The sequence below is a fragment of the Phaenicophaeus curvirostris genome, chromosome 6 (genome assembly GCF_032191515.1).
Source record: "Phaenicophaeus curvirostris isolate KB17595 chromosome 6, BPBGC_Pcur_1.0, whole genome shotgun sequence".
In the NCBI taxonomy this organism is placed as follows: domain Eukaryota; kingdom Metazoa; phylum Chordata; class Aves; order Cuculiformes; family Cuculidae; genus Phaenicophaeus; species Phaenicophaeus curvirostris.
This window is the reverse complement of record NC_091397.1, coordinates 41,780,777-41,795,827: the sequence shown is the minus strand read 5'-3', so window position 1 is coordinate 41,795,827 and position 15,051 is coordinate 41,780,777. Positions and strand designations below refer to the sequence as shown.

The 15,051-nt window shown below is 42.6% G+C and overlaps 1 protein-coding gene across 3 annotated transcripts in view; it reads right to left on the bottom strand.

Annotated features, from left to right (window-relative positions):
* The window catches only part of UBP1 (upstream binding protein 1), a 45,366-nt gene that overhangs the window by 25,916 nt on the left and 4,399 nt on the right, over positions 1–15,051 (bottom strand). Inside the window, exons 1-2 of one of the 3 annotated variants that reach the window (XM_069859942.1) lie at positions 11,903–12,693; positions 1,312–1,463 (exon numbers count right to left, since the gene is read on the bottom strand). In XM_069859942.1, coding sequence (XP_069716043.1) covers positions 1,312–1,463; positions 11,903–12,015 — 265 coding nt within the window. In that variant the 5' untranslated portion in view covers positions 12,016–12,693. Of the gene's footprint in view, positions 1–1,311; positions 1,464–11,902; positions 12,694–15,051 lie in introns of those variants that run through there. The other 2 variants (XM_069859944.1, XM_069859943.1) reach the window with 2 other exon arrangements.

Here is a 15,051-nt window from a genome sequence, read left to right as displayed (position 1 = left end):
TTCAACTTGAGCAAAAAGGATATTTGACCAAGAAAACACACATGTAAAACAGACCAATAACCTAGTAAAGCAATTACTAAGTTAAATAGCTCACACAGACTAAGGAAGATTCACCCACATGTATTTCAAATTGTGTCCTCTTAAATGCACACTAAAGTGGAACACTGCTCAGAGAAGGACAGGAGCAGACAAGACTAATTGTACCAAAACATGGTAGGATATGGAAAATGAATGGTGAACGTATTTTTTAAATTGTTTTTGTTTTTCATACAAGCTGTGCTGCAGGACTGTGTCTTCTAGTTACAGTGCTGTCTATTGAGAGATTTTGAGTTGAAGTCCACTGAAGAAAAGAAAAAGCAAATTTAAATCCGGGAACAGCAATCCTAGAGCTTTAGAGTCAGGAAGGGCAGGAGTGTACAAAGCCATTGATACAGCCCAAAGCAAATGATAAATGGTTTGATTTGAGTTCAGAATACTAGCTGACTAAACTTAGGATACCAAGGTATCAGAGGTGAGGGAGGTCTTATCACATGACAATTAATTCATTCAGATTATTTTACACAGCAGTCAGTACCTTCTGTGGAAGGAAAACCAAAGTTTCATGCAAAGCAACCAGTTTATGAAGTATGTATTTAATTCATTTCTGATAAATGCAGACAAACAATAGCGAAATACACACAAACTCCAAAGGTAACTAGAAAGGTAGCTGCACTTGTGTTTGTTTCAAACATAATTATTGTCAAACTATCTATATGTATCTGCCCAGAACATAAGTGTCCTCTGTTGTGCAAGACTTTTTGTTCAGGGATTGACATTTTAACATTTATTATGACTTTTGGGGGGTGTTTTTGTGTACCTTATGCAAATATCATCCAATTAACTTGCTATTACTCATGGATTGTAAACAGGAATGCAAAAATAATCTTGTATTTTAAGCTACTACTACCTGAAGTTTGTCTCCTAAAAGTCTGATTTTATTGGGGGTGAGGTGAGGGGTGGAGTTGGGACACAGAGGAGAAAAGAACACAGAGCAGAAAAGAAAGAACACAGAGCAAGGGAAAAAAAAAACCAAAACAAAAAAAACACCCAGAAAAAAAACCCCAAACCAAACAAACCACCCAGACTATAAAGGGGAAGTAATGACAATTTATAGTTAGGAGTCTGTGAATTGGACAAATCAAGACTACCTCAGTTTTGACATGCATTTCTTTTGGCTGCATCCACACAGATCAAAAGATGAAATACAATTCCAGTTTCAGACAGGACAAGGAGCATTCACTATAATCATGCCTGCAACATATGTATACCAACCTTGATTCAGGTACGTAAGAGTTTCATCATATAATTTTACTGCTGGAGATGTTGCAGCACACATAACATACTGGAAGGGTGGATGTTTGGCCTCATTTTCCTGTGGAAGGCTGGAATCTTCCTGTTTGAAAATAGGCAGTGCCAAAACATCACTGAAAAGAAGAAACAAATAACATTGTGAGAATGTTGGCCTCCACCTGCCTGAAGTTAAAGGAAAAAAAAAAAAAAAGTTACTCACGACTTAAAAAAACCCACAGTGGAATACACACAGAATTGTGTCATACTCAGTTTATTAGTGAAACCAATGTGAGCAGGTTCCAAAACATTCTCCAGTAAAATTTTAGGCTAGAATACATAAGCAATGTCCTGAAACCTAAGCAGATACTAAAGTTGTGTTGATCCTCTGAAAGTTTAATCTTCAGTTCTTGTCTCCACTGAAAAATATCAGTTTACTCTTAATTATTCACCTGTCAACATAGGCAAGCCACCTAATACACATGCAGCTGAGAGCAATACACTTACTTTCCTCTTCAAAATAACATATTCCCCACAGTAAGTTACTTACCTGGTGAAAGTCTTTCTCCCCTTTTAGTATAATTACACCTAATCTATTTTTTTCCGTCTTTTTTTTATGTTTTAGCACACTGAATAGCACAAAACTCATTATGCAGATTCACAAAACATATGTTAACAAAGCACAGCCAAGACACACTTTGCTTGTAGACATAAGACTACCAGAAAAAAATTTGAAACTGCCAAGTTTGAGGAGCCAAGAGTAATCCATGCTGTCCACAGGTAGCGGTAAGAGACAGATTCACCACAACTGACAAACAAATCTGCTTAAACTAAGAGAATTCAGAACTAAATAATCTGTGTTAGCAACATATTAGTTTTCCTTATATACTGTAATACTTCATAAATAAAACTTCAAAGTGATTAATGAGTTCTGTTCTAAGACAGCGTTTTTCTGGTGCTGAATTTCACAATGAAATTCTTACCAGCAGATCTATGAAGCTTTCTTTTTGAAAGCTATTTTCTAAACTGAAGTAGGATTTCTCATACTACTTCCACCTGTTGATTCAGTTTTTAATCTACATGTATCTTAGTTCTCTTGCACTGATCATAATCATAGATTTAGTATATTTTGTAAAGATTTATAAATACCTTATCTGTTGTACTGCACTATTACTTATACTTTCCACCCAAAAATTTGTTAAGAGAAATTAGGTTTTGCTATTCGTCATTTCTGGAGAGCCTGCTTTATTTAAAGAGAGCTATGCAATTCCTCCTGAATTCCAGCTCATATCCGGGGTATTAGAAAGTATCAGTGCCACAATCAATTTAAAAAGTGAAATTACAGCAAATATTTTTGTGTCATGGAAGGTTACAGTATAGACTTGCTCTATTTATGTGTTGGGTATGAGGAGTGCAGCTGGGGTACCCCAACTTTTCTTTCAGAGCATTCAGAACATACAGTAAGTTAAAGGCCAGCCACATCATATTCTGTTTCCCTGGCTACCTGGAAGAAGCCACCTGAGAAAGTAAATACACATGAACAATGAACAAGTCTAAGACGCCTGTCTATACCTTGCAGAGATGGTACAGTCTCTCCCAAAAATAAGAATTAGAATTAGAAAAAGACCAAGAAGAGACACCCACACAGGTTCATTCCCACCAGAAAAATGCTACAAATAGGCATGAAAACAGAACAAGGCAGGAAACTGTCTGAAAAAACAGTACAAGTCTGCTGAACCATATCTTAGCTACTTCTGATGTCAGCTCCTCAAACCAAAGTCCAGAGGAAGGGCTATTTCCTTAACTAGTTACAAAGGAAGACAAGTTTCTTGTCTTACAAAGGAAGGAAGTTTCAGAGAAGCAGATGCTCTCAAAACACTTGATGTGCAAAAGGAGCATCATATCTAGACGGGCCAGAAAACGCCATAGATCTGTGGACTGCTGCTTGAGGATGACTCAGAAGAAAGACCTAAATGCCTCATGTCATCAGTCAAGAGGGCAGCATGAGTAGAGGGCTGCCCAACACAAGAGGGAGCACTGCGACAAGCAGAGAGAAGCATTGTCCCAAGACAGAACATCCACGCTAGGAACCCCTGGAAGCCATGCTCATCACACACTTTGGCACATAGAGCACGAGCCAGTGTATTTATGAACAGGAACTTTAAACCAGAAAGAACACAGAAACAATGACAATATTCCAAATACGCACATAAGTGTCAAGGCACAACAAAGAAAGCACACAAATTATCTCACCAAACAAATAACCTGTAATTCACAATAAGTTCTACAGCACTTGCTTTCACATAACACATAAGGTTAAATATAGAAGTCTTTTGTGTATTTATGAAAAATATCTTTCAAGCCGTCGTTTTCCACCCACACTTTAAAGAGAAAAATGTATCTGGTCTGGCTTAAGAATACGTGCTGCGGTTAATGAACAATTTACATTAACAAGGCACTGCAAGCCAACCAATACAAACGGAAGACAAATTTAGCCAGCTTTAAACTCACTTTTGTTAATACTTACAAAGTGCTAATGACTAACTGCCACTGCGGAAGCAAGGGGCGAAAAGACATCCAACTCCTCAAATATACAATTTAATTGTAAGGAAAGCATAATGCGCATTCTTAAATGCCACCATGCCAGAGAAAACACCCCAGCAAACGGCACAAGGCAAATAAGAATCTTCACTTATTTTCCCAGATAAAAACATACATTTCCCATAAAAGAAAGTCTTCTGAGTACTGGTACCTTTCAAAGGAAAAGTGAAGCCAATGCAATTTATAACTCCTTCCTAGACCATGCTTAAACAAAAACTATTTAAATAACACTTTGTTTATTCATGAAGAATGAAATATCAGTGCTTTCATGTCTAAACATACACCTGTGCCCATCTAAAAACAGGTAAAAGCTGCAGGCAACTAATAATAATCAATAAGGTATGATTAAAGTATTTCCCATTAAGATTTTAATGTCTTGGGGAGCCCACTATGAAGCGACTGGTCTATCCTCCAGCATAGCAACAGAGGTTGACCAGTTTTGATACCCATGCACTTATGGTTCAGTAACACAAAAGGTCTCACTGGGATAAAGAATTTCTGCCACGTGATCCCTACCATCTCCCTCTACATAATATTGTTCGGGGCTATGCTGGGATCTCTATCAGTTCACAGCAGAGCCCAACCCACATCTACAGAACTGCAGGTGGTAACAGCAGGTGATAAAAAGCTCACCATACAGAAACGCCTATCCTACCAACCACAACCTGAAGTCAGGCATAAGGAGGTAAGCCCATTCCCCTCCTCATGACTCGTGGTAGCAAGGATATAGGGGAGAAATTTCTAATGTCTATGTTTACCTAGGAAATCATTAGGAACATGCAGCTTTGGGAAACATAAGAATACAAAAAGTATTCCCCCGAGTTCTGAAGCCAGACTCGGGACTCCCCTGATGTTTATCCTTATAATAGCTCAAACAGGGATCATCTGAATTTCACAGTGACAAGCATCATCTGCAAAATAAAACTCGCTGGTCACACAGCAAAGGTGAAGAGAATGTGCCACCAGGTGTACGCAAGAGCAGAAAACCAACAGGAAATGGACGTTTCGTATTTTTAATAGTCCTCTTACACCAAAGAACAGTATCTCATAAGTAAGCGATAAACCACACAACATATGCTATTATCTAGTTCATGTTCATTAAAACTACGGAGATCCTCAGTTATAGTCTTTTTACTACCTCTGTAATTTTATACTGATTCTATTATAAGAGCCAATAAAAAAAAAAACACAGGAGAGCAGGTCAGCCTTCTCAGTTCTTTCCTTCCTCAGACCCCAGATACAATTTCTGCATTTATAATAGGACGATGACCTAACAGCACCAATTATCTGCCTGCCAGTAAATCACTGGCAGTCTCCGTGCTTACACATACTTCAGCATCCTCCAGTCCTCTTCCTACTCACCTAGTGAAATTTGATTTGTGCTGGCTCAATGCAGAATCGTGACATGCACTTTTACTGCCAGCTTTGCTCTGTGCTGTGCTATTTAACACAGCAAAGAACCTCTTCCCTAAACTGAAGCACTCACTGGCAGAGATGTCCACATGGAGGAAAAATAAGTTTTAGCTGTTTTAAAATTATTTCAGGCTACTGAAGAAAAAAAAAGGAGCTTTTAAAGGTGGATCCTGTCCTTTTTCTGCCACTGATAACTTCTGGTTTTGTGAAGTAAAAGGCTAATTTACTTCACTTCCCTTATCTAAGTGAATTTTTTACTATTAGAAGCAAGCTGAGGTTTAAAAAAATAGCAGTGTTTCAAAGGAGAAGCTGCATGTTTTGTCAGACTTCTTGATATCATATGAAAAAGTGTATCCATTGAGGTTTACTCTCCTGACGGAGGGAACTCAGACATTAAATTTTTGAAGTTATTAGCTCCTGTAAGAAAAGTCTTATCTCAGTGCATCACAATTTGTTATCTAAAGCACACACACACTGAAAGCATTCTTTCTTCCTAAAGGGAGGAGAATATTTTCCCAGAAAAACAAACAGAAACAGTCTTTGTGACACACCAAAAGCAGGCTCTAAACACATCCCCAATACCAGATCTTCGCTAGCGATGCTACAGAAGTGCACAAACTAAACTTCACCATAAAAAAAGAATGCTAGAAGAGGAAGCAAAGTGCATGTTAACACTTGAACCAAAGCACCCAGTGGGATGGATCACATGTGATAAGCTATCCTGTTTTATGTAGCTTACATGAGCAGGGTACAAAAAGACCAAGAAAAATTTAAGTTTGCGTTCTCCATGCTTGTGAAATGGGTTTGATAGCCACAAAAACACCTTCGCTTCCAAATTTAAAACCCTCTTTTCAATACACCCTCTGAAGCATTAAAAAAAAAAAAAAGAACACGCCTCATAATAATAGGGTCACAAAATAAATTAAGATCTTCTGACCTTGACCTTACAAGAACAGGAACTAGCATGTCATCAAAAGCCACATCAACCATCCGCCTTATCTGTCTTCTGGATTGTAGACTTTTGGGTGTGAGTACTGAAGCATCCAAGAACATGCAGTTTAAAACACGGTTTATGAGGACAAATACCTTGAGAAAAATGTTCCTCAAGCAGTATTTGAATTACAGTTATGATCTCAAAGCCAAGTTCTGCACTGTTAAAGAGGCCTGAACAAGCCATAGGAAAATGTAAGGAAATGGGAGAGCTGACACTCCCTAACACCTTCCCAGTGGCCACAACAGCAAGTCTGATTTGAGACAAGTCCTTTGGAAGGTGTTGCTGGGAAACAACTTTCTCTGAAGCAGTTGTCAAGAAACGCAACATGAACGAGAAACGTGCAAATGTAATGCTGTTCCTGGGAATCCTACAATCCAACACACAGAAATTCAACTGGTTAAAGGCATCTGCTTACAGGGAGTATGGCACAAACCCCAAAAAAGAACAAACACTAAGAAAGAACAAAAATCCCACTGACAAAACCAGTGTCTTCCTCAGCTCTTGAAGGCACCAAGGAAAAGCTGTAAGAACAGAATTTGTTCACAGTTCCAAATCTCTAGTTCTCCACACACCCCTCCAACTCAAGGGGGCCAGGCAGCTGCTCTAATACACAGCAGCTGTAATATGGACTGCTGCTAAGCAGGAGTAATGCAAAAAGGATAAATGAGGTAAATCTGCTGCCCTGCTCTCAATCCTGCACATCCATTCACCATCAGAGGTGACAAGGGACACAGAAGTTACATCACTCAACCAGAAGAGTCTTTTACCTTAAGAATTAAATTGGTCCCCTTGACATTTTGAAATGTATTCATGCATTCAACAAGGAAGAAAATAGAACAAAACAGAAAAAACAACGTCAGTGATCTGGAATATGAGGTTTACATTTTCAACATGTTTTATGTGCGGTTACACAAAGCCAGCAGGTTTAGATTTGTGGGTTTGGGTTTCCCCCCTCCAAATGTCTTATTTCCTGATAAGAATTTACATATTTGTGTGCCTGCATAGCAAATCAAGCTCCAGTTCTAAGCGGTACATAAAAAGTTATTTTACAGAGTCTACATATCAGTGGAAACCATTTTTACTACAGTGCAACACAAACATAGAAAAAACCACTGCAACAACTTTTTAATTTATTCTCTAGAAAATACCATGTACATCTTAAGAACAAAACAACAACAAAAACGAACTCCAAAAGAACTCTTCCAAACTTTTCAGGATATCTTGAGTAACCACTCCTCTTAAAAAAAAAAACAAAAAAACCCCAATCATAACCTGCAGGAAAGTCTCAAAAAGTAGGAGGCGTTAGGGGAAGCACTAACAGTCACTATGTCTGTCAGAAACTAACAGCAGCCACCACAAGGAAAATGGGGCCTGAATTGTGTTTTTTCCTTTTTGCACAGTGAATATAAAAGTTAAGACAGAAACTGTCATAACGCAATCATGTTAATCAGAGGCCAAAAAAGGCCATCAGGGTCCCAAAAGCAGAAGGAAGGCAACACTTTCCCTCTGTTTTGGAAACAAAGCTGTAAGTTGAAGGAGAAATCCTAACAGACTACCCTAATGACTACTTTAGCCTAAGCCTTGGAGGACAGTCGATACACAAAGTTCCCTCGACATCCAAGGTTCTCCACAGCACAGTAAGGAAACAACACTGACTGCAGAAGTTTTCTGCTCTTTCCATCAAGGCAGCAGCCAGCTCCCTTCTCCAAAGACACTCCAAGTGTGCAGAAGATGCAGAGTCAAAATGACTTGATGCTCTAAAAATGGAAGCCTGTCTGGATGTATTTTTGGTACAGTCTTTTGTACAGACTTCCCTGTTTCAGAACTAAAAATCATCGTTTTCAAATAATTTTTTAAAAACTCCAGGTTTTAACCTAGAAATATATACCAAAATAGCTACTCCCAAAATAACTGTGAAGCTTCAATTTCAGCACTACAAATACCATTGGAACTGCAGGCATTTAAATAAATCCATATACAAAGCTTCCAAATTACACAGAAAAAATCGGTCATTAATACTAATGTACTTGTCCTTATATTAATGCTCATTTAAGTTAATTTAAATCAATTCATTGATTAAATAATTCATTACATGAAAAATGGGAATTCTGCTAAACAAATAGCAGGCAGTTCCTCAAACTTATCTTCTCAGTGAAAGAGAATATGCTATGATAGATCATAGCAATATCAGTGGTTCCCAAAATTAAACAATTCTTGCTGTGCTACAATGCATACTGTGACTGTAAGAAATCATTATGAGAGTCTTAGCTTTACACAACAGCATCATTATCAACTGAAGTTAACAGCAATACTCAAAACTATGTTTTAGATGAGTTTCCAAAAGGAAGGGGGTGGTGGGTTTTATTTGACACATCTGACAATAACTGTTAGCAAGTAAATTGAATTTAGTGTTTATAGGCAGTTTCTCATTGCATAAGATGTTAGAACAGGAATCAGAAAAACTGGGTTTCAAGATCTTAAGAAAATTTTCAGAACTATTTAAAACCATGTGGATCTGCAGAGAAAGTCTTTCCAGTTAGCGTCCTTTTAAAAAACAGTCACTGGTCAATGGACATGCGCAGTTTTTATAATACAAATAATCAGAGAAGCGATGTCAAATACTCTGCTCCAGGACACTGATTGATTGTCAGCTCAAGGAAGCATCAACTAAACTACCTACAACCCTAATACAGGTGAAGGGCCCGCATGCAGGTGGTCGTTACAAAATGGAGGGGCATATAGCTTGGGGAGCTCTCCCAGCATCTTCTCCAGACATTTCCTCCTCTTCCATCATCTTTTTTGCAAGGAAGTGACAAATAATTAGCTTCTACTGGCGCACAGAACAGCAACAGAGTAATAACTTCACTCTTCACACTGTGCCATTTCTCTTCGTTTTCCACTTACATGTTACCATCAACCTAGCAGGCAAAGATTTCCTAGAAGTAAAAATCTAAGTAATAACCTCGCTGAAATCACTCTTAAGCCAGCAAATAATAATTGCCATTAGATGATCCCTTTAACTACACATTCAGGGATTAAAGCTACAAACTGTGTTAGTACACGCTCCAAAAAATGCTTGGGACTCATCAAAAGCGTGCAGCACCAAATGTAAGGGTAGCGTACAAGACAGCTTGCACAGCATTACTTTTAAGAGCTGGTTTTAACTGCTACAGCTTTTTCTGTGGTAATTCAAAATATCCTAACAGGCAGATACAGACAACTGTAAATAGCTTAGGATTGCTGTCCACTAGGAAAGAACAACAGGAGCAGAACAAACAGCCTACGTGCCGGCAGTAAAGGTGAAAATTGCTGAAGTTTCAAAAAACAAACCAGTGTGCATTACTTGAAGGACAAATGAAGCCTACAAAAAGATAGGGAAATCTTTAAGAAACCACTGCAGTCAAAACTAACTTCTAATCATACCTCTAATCCTAGAAAGGACTGGATCGTGACAAAGAAGAACAACTCTTTAACAGGAGCCTATGCATTATCAATTGGCGCTTACACAAGCAGAAGATAAACCAGAAACCTAACGCTGAGAAGCCACCCAGGCAACTGTCACACAGGCGTCCACAAAAATGGGCACATCACTTCGTGGGATTAATGTTCGCTTGACAAAGACAGAAATGGGACAGAAGGGAAATTAAATCCAGGTGAAATTAAATCAGGCGTATTTTCATTAAGAGAGAGGTGAATCATCTTTTTCTCTGACCCGGCAAGTTTTAGAAGTTATTTTTAATTTTAAAAACAACACGAAACAAAAATACCATCAAATACGTAACTGACCTCAAACCTGCTGAGCCCACAATCACAAATGCTACCAAAAGGGTCCTCATTTCTACTCAGCTGAAACCTTTATTCATAACTTTGAAAGACGACAATGCAGTTCAAACACTTCGCCTCAGGAGTGCCGCTTAAAATACACAGAACAGCTGAAACTTGTGATGGCCAAGTTTCAGGTGACCCCAAGACAGAGCGTGTCTTCCATACAAACTAGTCTATGAAGAATATCAAAAGTGCAAGTATTTTACTTCCCTAGACTCTCAATTATTGACTAATCCTGACAAAAAACTTGGACTAAAATCACTTTCAGCATCCTCAAAGCATTTTCCCTTTTTCAGGCTAATAAATCACTCTGGAATCATTAAGGTTGGGAAGGAACTCTAAGATTGTCTAGTCCAATTATCAGTCCAACACCACCGTGCCTACTAAACCATGTCCACACACTCTTCTCATAACTGAAATAAAACATGGTTATTTCAAAAAAGCACAGTTTTATCTTAACTTTGACAAAGTACACCCAAACACTATTTAAATAGAATTACTGTGGAACCTGGAAAACAATCAAAAGGTAAAGAAACTGCCAAATTAATTAAGAAATGAAAGAGTTATGTGACAAGAGAAAAAAAATAAAAGGAAAGCATCATGGAAAACATACTATAGAGGAATATGAAAAAAATAAAGGGACTAAGTAAAGCACAGCCATAATGCTACCATATTAACTACCCCAATGTTTACTTGTGTGGGAATCACCATCTATTAAATTTTAAAGAAAAGAACTATTGTTTGTTATGAACCAGAATCATGCAATGGCTTGGGTTGGAAAGGACCTTAAAGACCACCCAGTTCCAAACCCCCTCCACAGGGAGGGACACTTTCCCCTACGTCAGGTTGCTCATAGCCTCATCCAGGATGACACTGGACAAGAAGTAGTGGATAATCCTGCTAGATGGGACCCAGTTCCACAGCCTAGGGACAGATCCATGCTGTATTTCAGCAGAGCTCACACACACCAGGCAAGATCCCACCAGCCCAGGTGCCAGCACCAGCCTGTCCTTTGGGAACAGGGTGGGGGGAGCAGGGGAGCGGCACCAAATGGGGGACACTGGGGAGGGTCAGGTCTCCTCTACGTCCTCAGTCCTCAGAAAGAGCCGCAAAGACAGGGAAAAGAAAGCGGTGGTGATACAAAAACTAGTTACTATTACAACAAATGGAATACTTTGACTTAAACTAAAGTGAATTTCATCCAAATAGATGTATTTTTCGAAAGTTAGACAGAAAGTCCCTCCGACAGCATCGGGCTTTTAAAGCACGTTTTTTCAAACCATCCATTTCCAGGCATTGTTACATCTTTTGTCGAGCATAATCTGTGCTAAACTGTTGTCTTTTTCTATAAACACCTCTGTTTGCAGTCTCTCCCAATCTCAAATACCAAGTCACACAGAGCTGGAATCAATTCCAAATTTGCAAGAGATTTCACTGTTGTGAAGTTCATAACAGCATTAAAATCAGTCCTTGGAAAGTAAAAGAATATGCGCAAGATGCTCAGAAATTTTATACGCATCCACGTAAGTGGGAAACACATTCTGCCCCACCTCTCCTCTCGCTGCACGTGACAGAGGGAGATCGCTCCCTCGTGTTGCTCAGGCCTGATAAAGAGCATTTGCTTTCTAGAACTCCAAAACGAGTCTTAAAGAGAGTTTTTTCATCGGTGTTTTCGGCCTCAGTGGCAGCACAAGGCAGCTGGTTGGCCACAGCACCCACCGCTCCCCCAAGCCCCGGAGTTACCTCATGCTGTAGGCACCGGCTCCCAGCTCCTGCCCGATGCCGGAGAGGCTGGAGTCGAAGTCGTGCACCAGCCCCGACTCGATCACTTCATCCATCTTCAGCACCCACGCCATCTTCTGCAGCGATCCCACGGGAAGAGCCCGGGCGGGGAGGGATCACTCGGACCCGCACGCCGGGAGGGAGCGGGAGGCAGAAGGAAGCGGGAACGACGCCAGGAAGGAGCGACGGGCAGGAGGATGCGGGAAGGAGCGAGGGACGGGAGCAGGGGAGCAAGAGGAAGCGGGGAGGCCGCCGGGAAGGAGGGGTGAACAGGAGGAAGCGGGAATGAGCGAGGGACAGAAGGATGCGGGAAAGGGGCTGGGAAGGAGCGAGGGGCAGGAAGATGCTAGGAAGGAGCTCGGAAGGAGCGAGGGGAGGGAGCAGGAGGCGAAAGGAAGCGGGAGAGGCACTGGGACAGAGTGAAGGACAGGAGGAAACGGATAAGGAAGGGGAAGAAGGAAGGGGGAGAAGGAAGCGGGAAGCGCAGAGGGAAGAAGTAAGGAGCGGGAGGAGATGGGAAAGGCGCTAGGAAGGACCGAGGGGCAAGAGGAAACGGGAAGGACACGAGGAGGGAGCAGGGGGCAAAGGGAAACAGGAAAAGCGCTGTAAAGGAGCAAAGGGCAGGGAGAAGCGGGAAGGGCGCCGGGAAGGTGCGAGGGGCAGGAGGAAGCGGGGCGGGAGGCGCGACCCCGCGGCTCAGCCCCGGGGGGGCCCTTTCCCTGCAGCGAGAGGAAGGCGCGGGGCCGCTCTCAGCATCCTGCGCTGCCCCGGCCGCCGCGCGGGGCTGGGGACCGGGGGGAGGCGGCCGCCGCCACCACCACCACCACCACCTCCTCCTCCTCCGCCGCTTCCTCCTCCTCCCGGACCCGGCCCAGCGGCGCCTCCCGCCGCATCATTCGCGGGGAGGGACCGGAGGAGGCGGGGAGGGGTGGAAGGCGCCGCCGCCGCGCGCGGAGGGGGAGGAGCTTCCGGCTGCCTCGCGCCCGCCCCGGGGGAAGGAGGGGGGTAGAGGGGTAGTTCCGGTCGCCGCCTCGCGCCGCCCCCGCGGGAGCCGCGCGCCGCCCCGGCGTGGCCCCGCTCGCCCGCCGCGCCGCTGCTCACGCCAACATGGCGGCCACTTCCCCCCCCGCCTCCAGTGCACACACGGCGAGGAGGGGGCGGGGCGGGGCCCGGGCGCGGCCGCCCATTGGCTGGGCGCGGCCAAGGGGACCAATCAGAAGGAAGAAGGGCGGGAGAGACGGGGAGGCGACTAATCAGCAGGTACTTCCGCACTCCCGTCGGGCACCGCGGCAGTCCGGAAGCGGATGACAGAAAGTGACGTCACCGTCCTCCACCCCCTCGCCCGCTTGAGCGGGGAGGTGCTCGGACGGGGTGAGGCTGTCGCGGTAGGGAGGGAACCGACACGGGCGTCCAGCGCCGAGCACAGCCCCAGCGTCCACACCGTGTGTGTGAGCAGCATCTCCCTGTGCTGCGTGTCGGGGTTGGCACCATCACTGCTCCCCTAGGGAGCTCAGGCCGTTGTTCCTACACCCTCCGCGTGAATCGTAGAGTAACAGAATAGTTTGGGTTGGAAGGGAATTTAAAGATCATCTAATCCAACCCCCGCTGCCACGGGCAGGGATACATCCCGCTAGGTTAGGCTGCCCAATGTCCCATCTAACCTGGCCTTGAACACCTCCAGGGATGGAGCATCCACATTTTCCCTCGGCAACCTGTGCCAGTGCCTCACAGCCCTCACAGTCAAAAATGTGTTCTAAATAATTAATCCAAGTCTTCCCTCTTTCAGCTTCAAACCGTTCCCTCTTGTGTTATTGCTGTGCTCCCTGATGAAGAACCACTCCCCACCTTTCCTGTATAAGTGCTGGCAGGCTGCAAAAAGGTTTTTCTCACAGCTGAAAAACCCCAACTCTTGTCATCTTCACCTTAAATTATGTGCACCTGTGCTAAGGTGGAGAGTGCACTACCATAAATAATTTTATTTGCTTAGCATTAATCTCTGTTTCTTTTTGGCCTTTCACTTGTTTCTTGGCCCATCGTATAGCAACTTAAGCCCATTTTGTAGGTTTTGAGATTAATTAAGACTGCCTTTCTCTCCTTTAACAGGCCAAACCAAGTTAAATCCAGATGTATTCAAGTAACATCAAATTTGTCTTTCAGGAATATGAGTTTGTATTATGCAAAAAATCATTGAAGTAGCTTGATTTTGTGCTGTAATTAAAATACATTATGTTTTCCAATGACAGGATTCAGGAGGCAGCTAAGCTTTTAAGAAATAATTCACACCTAATATAATGGTCTGGCAGTTGGAGAAGCCTAGGAGGGGTGCAAGGAAGTACAGGAGCTGCCAGTGGTTTAAATGTTAATCCCCTCCCCTCTCGTCATAAAATATCTAGTCCAATGAGGGGGTGCTCACAGGGACAGGGCAAGTAGCCCATGGCTTCATGTAAAGAAGGGTTCCCAAAAAAACTCAAGTGTTAATAATTCAGAGGATTGTCAGGTAATTTTATGAAAAAGAGTCATTAAAATGGTACACCCAGTTACAGGCATGGAGTGAGTGATAGGACTACGGGGGATGACTGTAAACTGGAAAGGGGCACATTTAGACTGGACATAAGGAGGAATTTCTTCACAATGAGAGTGGTGAGGCACTGGCACAGGTTGCCCAGGGAAGCTGTGGCTGCCCCATGCCTGGAGGTGTTCAGAGCCAGGTTGGATGGGGCCTTGCACCGCCTGGTCTGGTGGGAGATGTCCCTGCCCATGGCAGGGGGGTTGGAGCTGGATGATCTTTTAAGGTCCCTTCCAACCCAAACTATCCCATGATTCTATAAAAGTGTTGAGACTGTGGAATGCTATTTTGATAGTATAATTACATGCTTTAAGTACTATTTAAGTAGAAAACAAAAGATACAAGATACAAGAAGGCTCTAAGTTCATTAATGATGAACAAAATACTAGTTGTCATTCAAAGTGTACATACAACATCCTCAAAACTGAAGAGAGGCACATGGACTTACTTATGATTTTTAAAAGCAACTTGTAAGTTAAGATTTGACTGCCAGCTTCTCCAGAAAACTGTACTGGTATCTTTGCTGCTGTAGTTGATGTAAGAG